General features: G+C 37.0%; 1 protein-coding gene across 13 annotated transcripts in view; it reads left to right on the top strand.

Moving 5' to 3' along the window:
- PLCB4 (phospholipase C beta 4) overlaps nucleotides 1-17071 on the top strand; it is a 231450-nt gene that overhangs the window by 171461 nt on the left and 42918 nt on the right. For 11 of the 13 annotated variants that reach the window (XM_072035240.1, XM_072035243.1, XM_072035238.1 and 8 more), the window contains 9 exons: nucleotides 2306-2396; nucleotides 3308-3403; nucleotides 4925-5025; nucleotides 6704-6739; nucleotides 9459-9600; nucleotides 10214-10298; nucleotides 10525-10649; nucleotides 12568-12619; nucleotides 14944-15046. In XM_072035240.1, the coding sequence (XP_071891341.1) occupies nucleotides 2306-2396; nucleotides 3308-3403; nucleotides 4925-5025; nucleotides 6704-6739; nucleotides 9459-9600; nucleotides 10214-10298; nucleotides 10525-10649; nucleotides 12568-12619; nucleotides 14944-15046 (831 nt within the window). The remainder of the gene's footprint in view (nucleotides 1-2305; nucleotides 2397-3307; nucleotides 3404-4924; nucleotides 5026-6703; nucleotides 6740-9458; nucleotides 9601-10213; nucleotides 10299-10524; nucleotides 10650-12567; nucleotides 12620-14943; nucleotides 15047-17071) is intronic. The other 2 variants (XM_072035235.1, XM_072035244.1) reach the window with 1 other exon arrangement.

Here is a 17071-nt window from a genome sequence, read left to right on the forward strand (position 1 = left end):
ATCTGATTGTTCAATCTCTTCTGTACAGGGCTCTGGCAAGCAGCCTGGGGAAATCCATCCCCTTGATGTGTGACGCAATATCAGCTCCTATATAAAATACACCGCATACATTGTATTTCCAGGTCATACATAACTCTGCAACTTGCCAGTCACTGTTGAAAAACAATTAATTTTAAATTGCATGGTCTCAGTTGAGGAAACCGCCCATTTCAGCTGCACTTTGCATGCTTTATGCTCTGTATCAGGCCCTGCAGCCTAGGTGGCCCCCACTACTGCATTAACAATTAAATTAAGCAGAGTTCCCTGCAGTCTCATTTGGGCTATCAAGTGCACTGTAATCTGCATGCACTTCACTCTTCTGCGTGGCAGGAGGTAATAACAGGCACTCCTCCACAAACACAGTGTTTGAGGCATTAATAGCTTGTTATCCACTGCTTGCAACTACTCCCCCAGTCCTTCGCTACTCTCCTGAGCAATGTGCTCACTGTCTGCCAGCAGCCACCCAAAACCTACAGGCATTCTTCAGTGCTGTGGGAGACCATGTCAAAGAGGATTCTGCTGTATTTGTCATCTCCTGCCAGGGGCCTCCTGGTATTATCATTTTCAGAACTGTGCTTTTCTTGGGTTTCCTTGCATGTTGCAGGGACGGCAGCTCACCAGGCTTGGTGAATATCAGGTCATTGCCATGAAAGGCGCATCTGAGAGAATTAAGCCTGTAATGTTGCCTGCTAATGTATGTAGCACCTTGCCACGTTCCTCACAAATGACAACCTCCAATAGCTTTCAGGCAAGCCTACAATAAAGCTGGCCAAAGAGAACCATGCTGCTACCTCAGGGCCCAGTAATTAGTCTCAGCTGCCTGTGCTCTGTAGCACTACTGAGCCTTCTAAAGTTTGTGCCCCTTCCTTGTTGTGGGTGAATTCGGTCCCCAGCTGCTACCAAAGCAAATGCAGCAGAGATGGCCGCAGGAGCCTGAATTGTGTATGAGTGCTTGTTTTCTGGTACTTCTACAGACTGAGGAGGACAGAGTTTAGAGAGAGACAGCACTGGCTGAAGCAGATTTAGTTTTAAGGAAAAGGAAATATTTGTCCAAATGGACACGCAGCTGTGCCGTGTGCCTTGGGATGCTTGGGGTTGAATGAGCTCTGTGGCACTGACATCTAGTGGAATTACAACCCAGGCACTCTCAGGAACAGTTGCATTTTGTCTTCATCCAACATGCCAAAACTCCAATGACTATGCTAGCCCTGGTAGTTATGGATATCGTTACCTTCTTGGAAGGAGGTTTGCACCCATTCTTGTGGCGTTGGGCTGTTTTATTTTTGTTGTTATTTTTTCCTTGGTTGTCAGTTGTCACCTCTGCTTCTTTTATTGGGTTTCAAGTTGTGGTGCTTTGTTCTTTTGTTTCATTGTCCACAATGCTGCTTCTGTGTAGCTCAGAGTTGGATTTAAGGATCGGAATATCTGAGTATTTCTTCTAAGAATTTTTACTAGTCCTGGCAATATTTTCTACTCCTGTATCATTTATAGTTAACTGGGAACCACAGTCCATCGTAGCAGTGACTCCCTCTATAATATCCTTAGCAAGCCTAAGGTGGAGATTGCATTACTGATCATATACAAACTTGTTTCTTAGCCTCAGTGATGTGATGGGGCTTAAATCAGAGGACTTTTTTTTTTTTTTTCCCAGTAATATATTTTCTCCCTCCTGGAGTTGGTGTAAAACCTTTATTAGTACTTCCTGTGTATGTCAGACTTGCCATTTGGCTTTCACAAATACTGAAGATGTGACCCTGTAGCCCTACTGGCAAAAATAGTCTTCACTACTTAGCTAAGGACTGGGCAGAGTTTTCCGTTCACCAGTGCCAACCCACTTCTACTCTGCATACGTGGGCAGCCTCACTTACGTTATTACAGCTTGAAGGGACTGTAACAGGTGAGTTATTTAGAGATGAAATTAGAAAGGGCTAAACTCTGACTTAAACTCCATGTGAGCCACATGTAGAGAAGGAAAGTAAGAAGTCCTCTGATGAATGGTTGGAGGTCTCTTCTGTGCCTACTGCTAGGCAGCACAGAATGGGAGACAGTATGACCAGTGCAGATGAGGATGAGCACAGGTTTCCCATGAGATAGGGAAAAATCAGAGGAGACAACTGTAGTCAGACTACCTCCAAGGGTTGTGCCTGAGGTGGCACTGCTTGTTCACTGCCCCTTACCATTACAGTCCTAATGTCAAAATCCCCAATTGAGTTACAAAGAGGTCAAATAGATGTCATTAAAACCTTTTCTATAAATTATTTTACAGCTTGATCCAGGTAAAGCCTTACCTTCTCCTAACGACCTCAAAAGAAAGATTCTCATAAAGAATAAAAGATTGAAACCTGAAGTAGAAAAAAGTAAGTAATCTTGCCTTAAACAGAAGTCGAGATTAATTTGCATGGACTTTGTTACTAAGGCTTCCAAATTACTCATACATTTCTGTTAAAGAATATGAATTACATGTAAATGATACTTTGTTTGCCCTTGTGTTTCATATGACTGATAGAGCTTAGGCCTTGCTATCTGCATTCAGCAAGGGCATAGACAGACCTGGAAATGTAACCCTGGGACTTTATCAGATTGCTGTTCAAGCTAAAATATAACACAGATAGGATCTCTAGTAAATTCTGCCTACACTGGTATGTTTACATTGCTGTGTTTTTCCAGGATAAGCAAAAAATGAAATGGAATTTCAAATTGCTCTTCTTCTTGTTATTGCCAGTTCTGATATTTATCTCCTTTCAGTAATAATAATGTTGCTATCTTAGTTCCCAGTATGGCTGAAGTGATAGACCCTGGTCCTTCTCCAGTAACAGATAAGCATGCAGACCTTCTGCTGACTTCAGTGATACATGATTGTGTTCATACTGTCTCACTGAAACGCACAAGGCAACACAATTGAAAATTCAAGTGCCTTTTCTCCATTTGCATACATCAACCACCAAAGAGATAGCTGTCTACTTATCTTTTGAAGAACTAATATGCTCACTCCAAAGGTCTTTGAAGTCTATGGAAATATTTTCTGTAACTTCAGTGAGCTTTGGATACAGCTCTTACTGACCACTTTTCATATCTAAGAACAGTATGTGTCTAATGATGCTCATGCTCTGTAAAATTTTATTGCTAACTGAAAACTCGATCTTAAAGATCCCATTAAATAAAAGTAGCTCTCATGATCAGAGAATCATTTATAATTGTTCTGATGTATTTAATTGTGTACAAACTGTTGATGTCATGACTGATTACTTTTTATTTTTCTTATGAACAGAACAGCTTGATGCTTTGAAAAAGATGATGGAGGCTGGAGAAACTGCTGCTCCTGTAAATATCCTGGAGGATGATAATGAAGAAGAAATAGAAAGTGGTGAGGATTTCATAGAGAGGGGCTCTCAAACACTGCCTATTGTAAAACAGTAGGCTGGCATCAGTAGTATGTGCATTACCCACAGAGTCACAGTCTGTGGCAGGAGCAGAAAGTGTGGGCTCAATGCAGGACCATTTATACAGACTTCCAGCCTTGCCATCTCATCTCACATAGATACTACAACTGCTTCTGGCTCTGTTATAGGCTGTGGTAGAAATGTGAGCTCAGTTAGTACTAGTGGTAATTTTTTACTTCTACTTACTGTTCAGAAATCATACTGGAGCAGAAACAAAGTCAGTTTTCACTGTACATATATGTGTTGAGGGAGGGAGGCGGTAGAGGGACTGGGAACCAGTAATCTTTGTTTCAAAAAGGGATTTTGTTACTATTTATAATGCTTGTGTCAACATCAGATTGGATTATTGCATTATCATTTATGAGGATAAAATCAAAGATAGGATTTTTCTTGCCAAACTTCAGATGCCTTCAGTTTAAACATCTAGATATGAGCCAATGATGCTGAATGTCTTTATGGCCAACAGAGAAAAAAACATTTTTACGTTGTGATTTACCTCACCTATGTCCACCTTCTGAAGGGATAAATCATTCAGTACCTGCAGGTGTCTGTACCACTGGCCTGTGACCCTGTGACTCTGACAGCAAATGTCCCAGCTTTAGCTTATCCCTTGATCCTCTCCTTGAATTTTTCCTAGCACAAAGCCACTGCTGTTACAGTCAGTAGAGTTCAATGCGGTAGATATTCTTGGTGATCCATGGTGTCTGTCCTTACAGTTCTGGAAGAGACTGAAGTACAATGATTTTTTGGAGAGACCTCTTAGTGTCTTTCTTCAAATGACCTAAGAGCACAGAGGAGATTCTGTTGTTTGGCAAGCTGATTTCCATTGGAATGCTTATTTCTAATAATGCTATTATTAATTATGTGCTAGACCTCCAAGAGGCTCAAATAAGTATTTTCTAAAATTATTGTTTAAGTCTATCTGTGTAATGTGGTTAATGATTTTTTTGTTAATAAGGGACGTTTTTAGCTTCTTAGAGAATACCATATTCTTACAGAAAATCACCCTCAAAGCAAATGGGAAGGATCCCCTATAACAGCGGCACATGAGGAGTTTGGATGCAGGCAACCTTTTTCATCTTTAGTTAGAGAACCCTGCCTTCATTTCTTGTTATTACCCCAAGCCTATATTGCTGGTGCATTTTTGTTTGTTTCTTTCTCTGTTGGTGGTGGTTTTTTGCCTTTTTTTTTTTTAAATCAATGATTTCTTCAAAAATATGCTAATAATATCCCTTATTAACCATGTAAAAAACACAAGAATCTCAGGCCTTATCTGTAATTTATTACTACTAAATCCTTGGAAATCTAATACCCTGGATTCTATTTCTATATAAAGGTATGCTGTAAGCAAACCTGTGTATTCAAATATTATTTGAATCATGTTTCACGCTAAAACAGCAGTTTGCTGTGGTTTTTGCACTGATCCTTCTTTCTTTTTTGTGCAGCTGACCAAGAAGAAGAAGCTCATCCAGAATACAAATTTGGAAGTGACCTTACTGTAGATGATTACTGTCAAAAAGAATCTGTTGCCATCAGTGTCAAAAAGGTGGGATTGCTTTTTTCTTATATCTCTTTGAAAGCTTTCCATGGAGGTGGGTGTAAAAGACATTGTTTTGTGGAAGCATCACAGCACAATCAGAAGAGTCAAACACAAGATCTTCACCAGATTCCTAATGTTTCATGAGAAGACAAAATTTTGTAGATCAAAATACCCTCTGCTTGTTCGGGCAGAATACTTATTTAGGAAACAGAATGAGTATGAAGGAAAAAAATGTGTACATGAAGTTGGAGGATTTGACCAAACATACTAATTAAAGGCAGCAAGCAGTTTCTTCCCTCTGGCTCTGATATTTTACTTTGCATCTCAGTTTTAGAGCCCTAAGATGAGGTGAATATCAGCTTTCTTGCTCAATAAAGCTTTCTTGCAAGGCTGCATCCTATGTCTTTGTTTCAGGGATTCTTTATCGTTAACTCTTAGGGTAGATCGTCCCTTTCATCTGCAGCACTAAAGGCAAAATAAGAAGATCACTCTCCAGTGGGGTGGTACTGCAGTGGGGCTGTACCAGAGAGCCAGGTGGGAGACAGCATAAGAGTCCCCTTTGTTCTACTGGTGCTCGGTTTAGTGCAATTTAGTTTTCAGGAACAGAATATTGCTTGACAATAATTAGATACAGACCACTGGAATTCAAAACTAAGCCTGCTCTGGTCCAGAAGACAGTATTGCTACTTGTTACAGGGAAACAAAACAAAACAAAAATTGATTACTAAGGTATCTTATCAGATCATGCTTCTCTGTAACTCAAGTGTTTTGGCCACTTCTCACCTGCCTGGCTACCTTTGGATCTTACTACAGATAGAAGTATAGGTACAGAAAATCTTTCATAGTAGATGTTGCCCTTGGCACTGTGTCTCTCTTCAGCAGTATCACAGAGACATCAGACCTGTCACCTTCTTGGTTTCTCTTCAGTTCTCCATCTTTGTTTCTTCAGTATTTTTGTGGATCTTTGCACTGAACTGTTTAACTCCTCTGTTCTAGGGCTGGTTTCACTTGCTAAATCAGCTTGTCCTTAACTACCTGAGCATTTTTCTGTTTATTATTTTTATTTTGTTTTTCAAATTAGTCACTCATCATCACTATATACCCTTTGTTAACTCCTCTGCTTCTTTGCTGATCAGTGACTTGATCCTTATTCTTTAGGAATGTATATTCAGAGCCAAGTCAACATTTATCTAAGACACTTGGTACTGGCAGTTTATAATTGAAGACAGACAGTAGAGAGGCTCACTTGTCCCATTGCAAATAGCATCTTGAGATAGACCTTTTCCAAACATGGACATCTAAAGCACATTTACAGCTTTCTTAACCCCTAAGTTTTCAGAGTCCGGGCAGCCTACATATCCAGATGATCCTGGTGTGACATTCTTTCATTCTTCTCTGAAACTTCCAGTCCCCAACATCTAGTGATAAGAACTAGTTTGGGCTTAACTGTCTGGCATCCTCTCTTCTGTTCTAACTGCTAGCCAGCTGCTGACTTTCCTACCTTGTGTACCCAAATTTGAAAGAAACTTCAAATTTTTGCATATGGGACAGATGAGCCATGCAACAAAGTGGAAAAGGGTGTACTTTTTGCTAAATGCATTAACTTTTTGATTTTTTTTTCCTTACTGTGAGTGTTTCCTATTGCATTTTCCTTGGGTAATGCATATATATTTTTTCCCCTTAGGCTGTTGAAGATTCTGAGCAAGAAAACAATAAAAAGGTGACATGTAGGCTGTTACATAGTTTGTTTTATTGCTTTATATATAAAATACATATTACATGCATTCTTAGTGGTTTGCCAATTTTATGTGCAGTTTCACTTCTCCTACAGTACATTTCTGAAAGTGACTCTGCCTCCTTTCCTCCTCTTTAGTTGTATACTGGTGTTAGGTCTCAGAAAACATGGGGACAGACAGGAGTGCGTGACTTGTACCTGCTTAGAAGTGTCTGATCTCAGTCTCAAATGTCATGCACTGGGAAACAGCAGTTCTTTGGATGGTGTTGAGATGCATCTTCCCCATTATTTTGTTTGGTTGAATTTTGTTTTATTTTTAATCCTTTCCCTTACCTTGACTGCACTTTGTTTTCCTTTCTCTTTTTCCTCCTTTTGCTCTCCCTTGGGACTTCAGCATTTATCTTCTCCCAAGAATCCCTTCTGTAAGACTCTTTCCACCTCCTTCCACTCTTCTCCATCCTTCTCTTCTGTCATTAAAATTGCTCCTGTTCTAACCACTCTTTGTTTCAGTCTATTTTGTTTTCTAAGTGGGTTCTGATTCTTTTCTTGATGGTGGGGAGGTACAAATAACCTAGAAAGATCAACTCTCTCTTTGTTCTCTCTCTCCCCTAAAAGTGTCATGTCCTGTCGTAACCATTACGTTGTCTCTGTAGTCTTTAAGAAACATCCCATCCCTAGTTCACTTCCCGAGTTCACAGTTTTAAAGTTCAAAATTATTAGCTGTGAACACTAAAAAAGCATAGCCTGTTTATTTTTAAAAATTGCAAGTCTGCAGGTAACCAAGACAAAATTAGTGGCCAGTAGATTGTCTTAGAAAATGGTCATAGAGATGGTGTGTCAGTAATTTAGTCATACAGCTGTACCCTGCAGGGTGCTATTGTTCAGCACTAATGCATAAAGTTTTGAATTCCTTTTCACTGTGATTCAGTACTTACATGTTTTTGGATCAAAGCAGTAAACTATGATTAGCAGTTCTGAGCAGTCAGCAGAAGGCACATTGAAGAAGCCTGGTTTTTAGAAGCTGAGTGGTCAGTTCTTCCTGAATATTGGCCTTCCAACAATGATGAACCTGAAATGCACTAGTTTCCTTTGAAGGAATTTGGCCTTAATTTGATCTAAACTATATTACAAAATATTGATCTGCTAACAAAAAAGCCTATATTCTACTAATAAAAGCATGCATCATTTGGCATATTCGGGAAACAAATCTGTGAACCCTCAACATTTGGATTCCTGAAAAACAGTTGGTTTGAGCCCTGGTGAGCAACACTGAAATAAGCATCAGTTTGATTTCATGGGCCTCTGGAAGTTTAATTCAGTCTAAACTGTGAATAAAACCATGTGTACCTGGACTCATTCTGGTAACTTGTCTATTCCACACAGTCCTTGTGACTAATCTTAGCATATCAGGGTGTATATTTTTTCTTGGAATTTGTTTTTTGAAACATGTCAGAACTATATAGCAGGTGCAGGTAAATGCCCATAATACTGACAAGTAGATTCACATTTACTTTTATCTTCCATTTCCCGAATAAATAAGTTGCAGTAGTTTAGGTACTGTGGACTGCCTTCTTCCATGCTTTAATGCTGTGAAGTATGATGACGCTTACTGCTTAAGAAAGGGCTTTGCAGTTACTCACTGTTATGCACTATTTGCTGATACAGTAATGGAGGAGAACTTCATGACAAGCACAGATTGCATTCTGAAAATAAAAAGCTGTGCTTTAAGAAATTTTGAAGATACTTAGTACTTTGGTGCTGAAGTTCACAGTCAGCCTACAGGATGCTAGATTTTTTGGTAATCGGTTCACTGGTAGAAGAACAAGCAAACAAGTTTGTGGAAAAATGCTGTGAACTGTAAACCTTGCAGAATTTGCATGAATTTACAGAGATTTTTTTTTCTTCTCCCCAGTGAAAAGAATATGTTTCAAATTGATTTAGGGAAAGGAAAAAGTGGAAGGAAGATTGACAGGTAGACAGTTTGATCCGCAAAAGTTGGCAGGTAGATCCACAAGAAGTGCTTCATATTGTGGTTTTCTATGATGTGAGATACTTGCAGAAAACTTGCAGTTCTATTAAAATACAGTGCATCCTCACGTAAATCATGGATTCACATGTTTGTTCTTGTAAGTGGCCAAAGATATGAGCTTGGTACCGTGTCTCTTGTTGGTCTTGTGACATTTATCTCTCCAATGAAAGCTGCAAATCCTATTTTTTTGGTTTGCTTTTATAAGTAACAATTAGCATTTGAATCAATTTGTGTTTTGATGCTGAGAAAGTTGTACTCAGTATACAGTGTGCACTACTCCACAATTCTTATCAGAAAATGTGTACTAAATTGCAGTTCTTAGGAATTTATGTGACAAAGAGCATGATCTCCCAGCATTGTTCAGTCCATTGTAACGTTTCTCTTTTATCCCCAAAATTACCCTACTAACATCATGAAATATTACCCACTGCTTAGGATCTTCTTTTTTTTTGATCATCGGTCCTCTCACATGCATCCTGTAATATTGAGAATGTTTGCTGCATATATCAGAAAGAAAATAAATCATAATTTGTGACATGAAATTTCCTCTTTTCTTATATAAATACGCATTTTCTTTAACTTTCTGCAGATTTGGGTATACTTTTGTGTCACATTTGAAAATCTAACAGTATTTGCATACACAAATAGTGATTATTCTTTTTAATGTGTTTTCAGGGTTTAGTAACTGTTGAAGATGAACAAGCGTGGATGGCATCTTACAAATATGTAGGTGCCACAACAAATATACATCCATATTTATCAACAATGGTCAACTATGCTCAGCCTGTAAAATTTCAAGGTTTCGATGTAGCAGAAGGTAACATAAAAGGTTGAATGAAATAAAAGTATTTGTCTGCTTATTTTAGGTAGTTTTTTTAATCCCTATATTTCATTAATTTAGAAATAGATTTAGTTTAATGACTGTCATCCGTCTCCTTGAATATAAAGTTAGCATGCTATTCTATTGATCATCCACATGGAGTCACTAAATTACTGGGAGAATATGAAGCTGTTGCGGTTGATTATATTCTATAGACCCTTTCAAATAAATTACTTTTTTTTTTTAGTTCATCTTTCAGTAAAGTAAGGTGAGAGTGGTTGTCACAGTGGTCAGCAGTTAGCTGAAGCTTTCATATTGCACTACTAGACCATTTATCATGTTGTTTGTCTTATCTAGCAACACAACATAGGCTCTAAAAAGCAATTTTCTCCTAATGAAAAAATTAAAGTTTTGATTATTTTCCAGGAAGTGAAAGAAAATAGCAAGTCAGAACTGTTGCTTAATTTCTCTTCAGTATAATTTGATTCAATGAGTGACAGATAGCGGGGAAGCAGACCTAAATTTGCTATATCCTTCTGTTAGGCATAGTGTATTATTTTGAATATGACATTACAAAACTGCTTTAAAATATCTTGTCTCTTCTTTCTAGAACGTAATATTCATCATAACATGTCTTCTTTCAATGAATCAGTTGGACTGGGGTATTTGAAGACCCATGCCATTGAGTTTGTGAAGTATCCTTTCAAGTCCTCCTGGCTGTTACTAGGACCTCCTCTCTATTAATGCTACAGATAAACAACAAATGAACACTTCTAGATTTGCAGTGTTCCATGTCCATAGTGGAACAAAGAAAGTAGCTTTATAAGAAACAGTAAGATTAATGTAAGAAATACTGAAGTTACCAGGATGTGACCATACATTTCTATGATGTTATTTAATTTTCCTTGATGAATTATACAGTTATAACAAACGACAAATGAGTCGGATATACCCAAAGGGAGGCCGAGTGGATTCAAGTAATTACATGCCTCAAATTTTCTGGAACGCTGGCTGCCAGATGGTCTCACTGAACTATCAGACCCCAGGTAGGCAGCAACGACCAGTGAACCTCGATCCTAAAGAATGATTTGGACAGTAACTCTCAAACAGATGCCATGGATTTGCTTCTGGCATTTTTTGAGGAAACGGACATATGGCTAAATAATATGGTGGGGGGGAATTATGGAAGCGTAAGATAAGGAGCAATTAAAAAGCTCTACTCTGAAGGAAAATTTAGTCTCCTTTCATGGGAAAATAATAGAGTGCTATAACTTCTCAAATGATAATGTTTTATTAATAAAAATATTAATTGCAGGGGGATTGCTGTTTTCACAAAACACTGCTTTGGCACAGTTTTGTGTGCATCTCCAAAATCAAGATGAAGGGAGTATACAAATTAAGATGGTAAAAAGTAGTGACTGTGCCAAGTGCATTTCTAGACCAACTGTTGTGAAGTGTTAGAGAGTCATGTGTTTAGCATCAAAGAATGAGGTCTGAGATCACATCTTAGAGAACAATACCCAGGACTGTAAATGCCTCTCCACAGCAAATACTGAGAGGAGTTCTATTGTTCTGTTCAATCAAGGTGTGAGTATAACTAACAGGGTGTTTGTTTTGTTTCCTTTTATAATTAATATAGGAACGTCTTCAGCTATATATGTAAAAGAGCAGTTTTTCCATTTTCATCTTGTAGCTGTGATAGGACCAATGTTCTGTATTTTTTTTGCTTTTCTTTTCTTTAAAGGTGATTTTGGTACTGTAGAAACTTCTAATGATCATGAGCTCTGTCCTTGGCACCCTTGCCATGACTGATTTCTAACTGAGGAGGCAAGAGAAAGCTGTACTGGAGTACGCTGCTCGTAAACCAGTTACTGAACATGGTTTGGAGATCAGAGCACATGTGCAAGCTTAACTCTTGTCCCAGTACTGCTTCTGCCCATTGCACATTGTTCTCGGCCCCTTTGTATTGCAAAGTAAGAGTGTTAATTTTGTCATTGGAAATGAACAACTTTCCTCTGTTAGTCTTCCATGTTCCGGCGGTGCTGGCAAGCTGAAAAACAATTGAGGAAATAGAAGCTAAGGCTGGCCAGTAGGGTAAATAATACCTCATATGAGCATATGAAAATCTTGTATTTTGTATAACAGAGAATATATAGAAGAAATGTTGTTCCCTTTTATAAGTAGTGTCTGTGAGCAAAAGAAGACCTTTGTTATTGCTAAACAAGGATGTTGTGTTCCAGTATAATTTGAAACCCGCAGGAAAACACATAAAGTTTGGGAGAGGGTTTCTGTTTACTCTTCCATCTTTATAGACAAATGCCATAATAATGCACCAAATAAAACTCAGGTGCCTTAAAAGTTGAAACTAAGCAATGCTGCTGTGATATCTGTGGTTTCTTTTTGTGTTACTTTATTCAATTAAATCCTTAGAAAAAGAGCAATATTCATCTCGCCTTCTTTAAGACATCAGGATACAGCCATCTTAATCAGAGGTGGTTCTGTATGATCATTGTAGAGAAATACACAATTCCAGAATGTTTGCTCTAGATGTCTATCTTAGAACAAAATTAATTTCATTGTTAAAAGTGTCTGTTATTTAAAGTGATTCTGGATCACTAGCGTGAAGAGAGCAATCTGTACTGTAAATGCCAAAAGTTAGATGACTAAAATCCTATCCCAGGTACTTAACAACCACAGACTATGTTTGAATTCAGGAACGAACTGTTTTCTAAGCACTGCTTGTGCTTCAGCGTGGTTGATAAAGCTTTTATAACTGTGAAGAAGCCTGAAGTTTTCATATTGCTTCCTTTTGGTTTGTAGGTCTGTGTGTATTTTATATGCATTAAATTTAAATTTTCATTTAAACTGATTATTTTGGACACACAGTCTTATTTTCGTCTCTAAAAAGGGTTGTTCATGATCTGCATTATTCAGGAAGAAAGTAATTTTTTTCTCTTTTGACAGATTTAGCAATGCAGTTGAATCAAGGAAAATTTGAATATAATGGATCATGCGGGTGAGTGATGTGATTTAAACTGTTGTCACTGTGTATCAGAATTCTTTACTGTGGCTTTAATAAAATTTTGTCACTATTAATTATGTGTTACAAAAGAAAAATGGGATGTTAAGTGAGGAGTAGAAATTAACAGAATTCAGTGAAATGAATATGCTTTTTAATGTTGTCCAGTTTTTAAAGATGAGACAGAAGAAGCTTTGTGTACAAATTATGAATATGATCAGGAATACCATTCACAGTTACTTAAATCCATCTTCAGCTTCTGTTTTCAATATATTTTTATTTTTTTTTTCAAAATTATGACTGAGAATGAAGATTCATTGCAAGTTCACAGAATATCCAAATTTCCCTGTGTGTGTGTTTTTTTTTGTTTTTTTTTTGTCCTTGTTTTTTGGTTGGTTGGTTGATTGGGTTTGTTTTTTACCCTGTACTTTGTGTGGAGAGCAGATTTCACAGAAAATGGTGTTTCATCTCTAAGTTCTTGCTCATTATTTTTGCATGAAAAGGGGTTCTCAAGCAATGTTGATAGATTTTTTTTTTTTTTTTTTTTGGATGCTGAGTGTATACCTTAATAGGATAGATTGATCTTTAATATCAATAGAAGGGAAAAAGTTTGAGGAATTGTAGGAAATGACAGTCCAGAAACACATTAAAGTCTGCAAGCTCATCCTGGAGAAGAAACAACTCTTTTACTCATGGAAGTCTTATTTAGAAGGAAAATCTGAGTAGATGGAACTCGGTAAAAAATCTTCTGCAGAATGGTCAGCATAGTACTTCGCCTCTCCATACCTTATTTTCAAATGTGAACTTTTCCAATAAAGGCTGTTGGGTTTCTCAAAAGTGCGGTCTTTGGTCATGTCAGGAAAAAAAAAATATGCCAGAGTATGGTTCCTTTTTTATTTGATTCACTAGCCTAGGAGAAGAGCAACTATGTACTTCTGGCAAATTCTCTGAGACAGGCTTCATTGTCCACTAAATTTCTTGGTTCTTGTGTGAGTCTTCTGCTATTACAGTAATATAGTGGTAATAGATAGTAATATAGTGGTAATATTTTGTAAATGTGGTGCTGTTTCATCACAGAGAGAAAATACTCAGGGCAATGAAAATAAAAAATCACATTTCCTTCAGTCTGTTGTCCTTTTTTTTCTCTGATTTACCGTTTTCATGCTGGTGAAACGAGAGCATGAATATTTTTTATTTCAGCAGGCCTGAAGTCTAGGCTTAGCATGTTTCAGATAGTTCCCTTCTGCCTGTAGTCTACTTTAAATCTGTAAAATATTATATAATTGCACTCATTTTTAATGTGAGAATAGTAAATAATATTACTTTCCTAAATGGAAACCGTGTTATGAAAAATAGGAGAAAATGCATTGAGAGTCTGTCTTTCAAAGTTTTTCTAGCATTTTTTAAATTCTTCATGAATCCTGCATAGGCCTTTATAACATTGTCTACCTGTGATTGCTAGAGAGACTAGAGTGTGGATTTAAAAAATAAATAAAAAATTAAAAAAAAAAAACTAGCAACTGCTGTCTGTCAGGGCTACAGAATTAGCAAGATGACTCCAGTTACGTGTTTTCTTCCACCAGTGGAACAAAATTCCTCTCATATAGCGTAGCATTTTTGTGGCTCAGCTACTATTTTATTCTGATGGCAGAATCCTTGGCTTCTGATTCACCAGTGTACATATTAGTTTCATTGATATGTTGATCCAGTGTATAGTCCTCAGGGATGTATTGTAAGTGTTATTATGGTAGCACCTTTTGTGCTACTATAATTAACAATCTGTCAGTACTAACATCAGCCGTTTTCCCCAAGGTTTTATAACTGAGATGAAAAAATTAGCTTCAAGCTGAAATTTATTGTATGAGTCTTGACTCTCTGGAAGTATTTCATTTAAAAAAAAATAAAAATAAAAAATAATTGTATGTTTCTGCATTTTTCTTTGTATTTTTCAAAAGCATTAAAGAAATAAAGTAAATGGGAGCATCTATTTTTATTATATGACAACTCACTGTATTTTTATAATGTGTTACTAAATTATTTTGAAATGTCTTTTATTACATTACATTTATTTTCCTCTTGAGATCCAGGATTGATGTAATCCCTCACTAGCTGGTAATTCAAAATTAAGAATAACATTTATTTCCATTCTAGGTACGCAGTGTTATTTCCTCACGCTTGCAGCTAGAATGAGTCTGTATTTCACAGCACTGTAGGAGAGTTTGTTGTTTGAAGCTAGAACATCCATTTCCATTTATTATATAGTTAATACAAGTACAGTTTCCACAAAAGAATAACTTTCTTCTTCTTTTTCTTGAAATAAGCTATCTACTTAAGCCAGATTTCATGCGGCGACCAGATCGAACGTTTGACCCTTTCTCTGAAACTCCTGTAGATGGTGTAATTGCTGCAACATGTTCTGTACAGGTAAGACTGCTACAGACAAACTTCTGTCATCTCAGAACATCCAAAATCACATTTAAATGTGAATAGAAATAGGATAGCTGCAAAAACTGTTTGGGTTGTCTGTATGTCCTCAGATTATTTTTTTTTGTAGTTGTTTGTTTGTTATTGTTGTTGTTTGATTGCAGGCTAAGACATCTGTGTTTACTTGATCTGAATTGAACATGATATAATTAGAAATGATTTGTTATTACACATTTTCACTGAACATTAAGCCCTCTCATGCTCTTCTTTACATCAGAAATGAGTAAATGAGTGGAGTTCATTTATGTGGATAGTATGAAACTGTACAAATTTCACTCCTCACTACAAGGCAAGAAGGAATATGGGCATATGTGGACAGGATATTTTCAAAATAAGTAGAGTAAAATGGCTCTGTGAGAAAAGTGGCTGTGATCGAGGTCATTACTTTATAATCATCTATGACTTGCAAAGTCTATAAATCTTCTGTTGTGGTTCCAAAACATAGCTAGGCATCGCATTTTGGTAATTGTAAATCCTATTTTCTGATTTGACACTTGACTCTCTTTGCTCAAATACCCTATGAGCAGCTTAACAAAAGTTTGGCTTTCAGTTGTCTCTTTTTGTGTGTAGCAGAGATCTCAAAATCTCTCTGAACAAGGATTCATTGTGCATTGTAGACAATTAAGTTTCATTTGCACCTCCAGAAGAATAAAAACTTAAAAATTAAAACAAAATTTAAAGGCAGCACAATCTTTCCAAGGAGGAAGTGGGATCTGGCGGTGAGAACATAGTGCTACAAAGCACTAGAGATGGTTCTTAGATCACTTATTTTGTCATGTGTTTTTCTTGAGTGACTAAAATTTGTGTATAATTCCATGCTTCTTCCTTGAACCGGTAAGAATGGAATAATAATGTCAACCAATTCATTCAAGATTTGTGGAAAAAAAATATAAAAGGTTTTGTTTGCAATGATTACTGTTTGGTGCCTACTCTGAGTTGGGGCTTTGCTGAAGAATGCTGTGCATATTTGACATGTGGGAAGATACAGTCCTTACAAAGGAGAATGTACAATCTTATTAAATAGAAAACATGCTCGGTGGATGTAAACAGCAGAAAGAGCGCAAAGAGAGAGAAAAAGAGATGGATCAGGGTTATACAAGGAGTCCATCTTCTGCTGCATAGTCTGTTGATTCTGAATTTTATTTGTACTGCAGTGATAGCTAAAAGCCCTGACAAAGAGCAGGACTTCCCTTGTAGATGCATACCATTATTTAAAAATAAAAAACTGTAAGAGTAGACCAAAGCCAGTGCTGGTGCCCCTCTACCACAAAATTTTTCAGATTTGTTATCCAGAGTGTTCCCTGGAAGAATGTTAGATCATGAAAAGAAAAGAATGTCTCAAATAAGCTTAGATCTGCAAAATCACAATTCAATGATTTTCTTCCCTCCTTGATCTTAGTAATGAAAACGTTAGCTGTATTTTTAAGTAATAGATCATCTTGATGGAATAGAAATTTGCCCTGGAGTAATCACCTGCTGTGACTAGATTAATCTTGACTTGAAGTAAAATCACAGCAAATCTTTATATACATAGCAATACAGAGGAGTCATGCATGGTGTTTTGTTTGCTTGTTTGTTTGCTTTTTAAGCATCATGCATTTTCCAGACAAAGAATATAGAATTAGATTGACATGTGATTTCTATAAAACCTGCACCAAAGAGAAAGAAGAGCAATACGTTCCTTTTACAACTTTGTAAAGGAGACACATAATGGATTCTGAACAGAAAAGTTTAAAGCATATTTTGAGAGCAGTTGCAAAATAGTAGTGTCCAATGTGTTTGTTTCATTCAGTATATTTTGTTAAAACTTTGAATGCCTCTGTAGACAGCAGCTAATTGGGCTCCTGTCTTATGACTTGTTTATAACTTTTAATACCATAACATAGTGAGTGAAGTCATTTTTTGTTTGTCACATTTCACATTTATAGAGCTTACTCTGTAAGCTCATATAAGAGAACTAAAATG

Source organism: Anas platyrhynchos, chromosome 3 (genome assembly GCF_047663525.1).
Source record: "Anas platyrhynchos isolate ZD024472 breed Pekin duck chromosome 3, IASCAAS_PekinDuck_T2T, whole genome shotgun sequence".
NCBI classification, from domain to species: domain Eukaryota; kingdom Metazoa; phylum Chordata; class Aves; order Anseriformes; family Anatidae; genus Anas; species Anas platyrhynchos.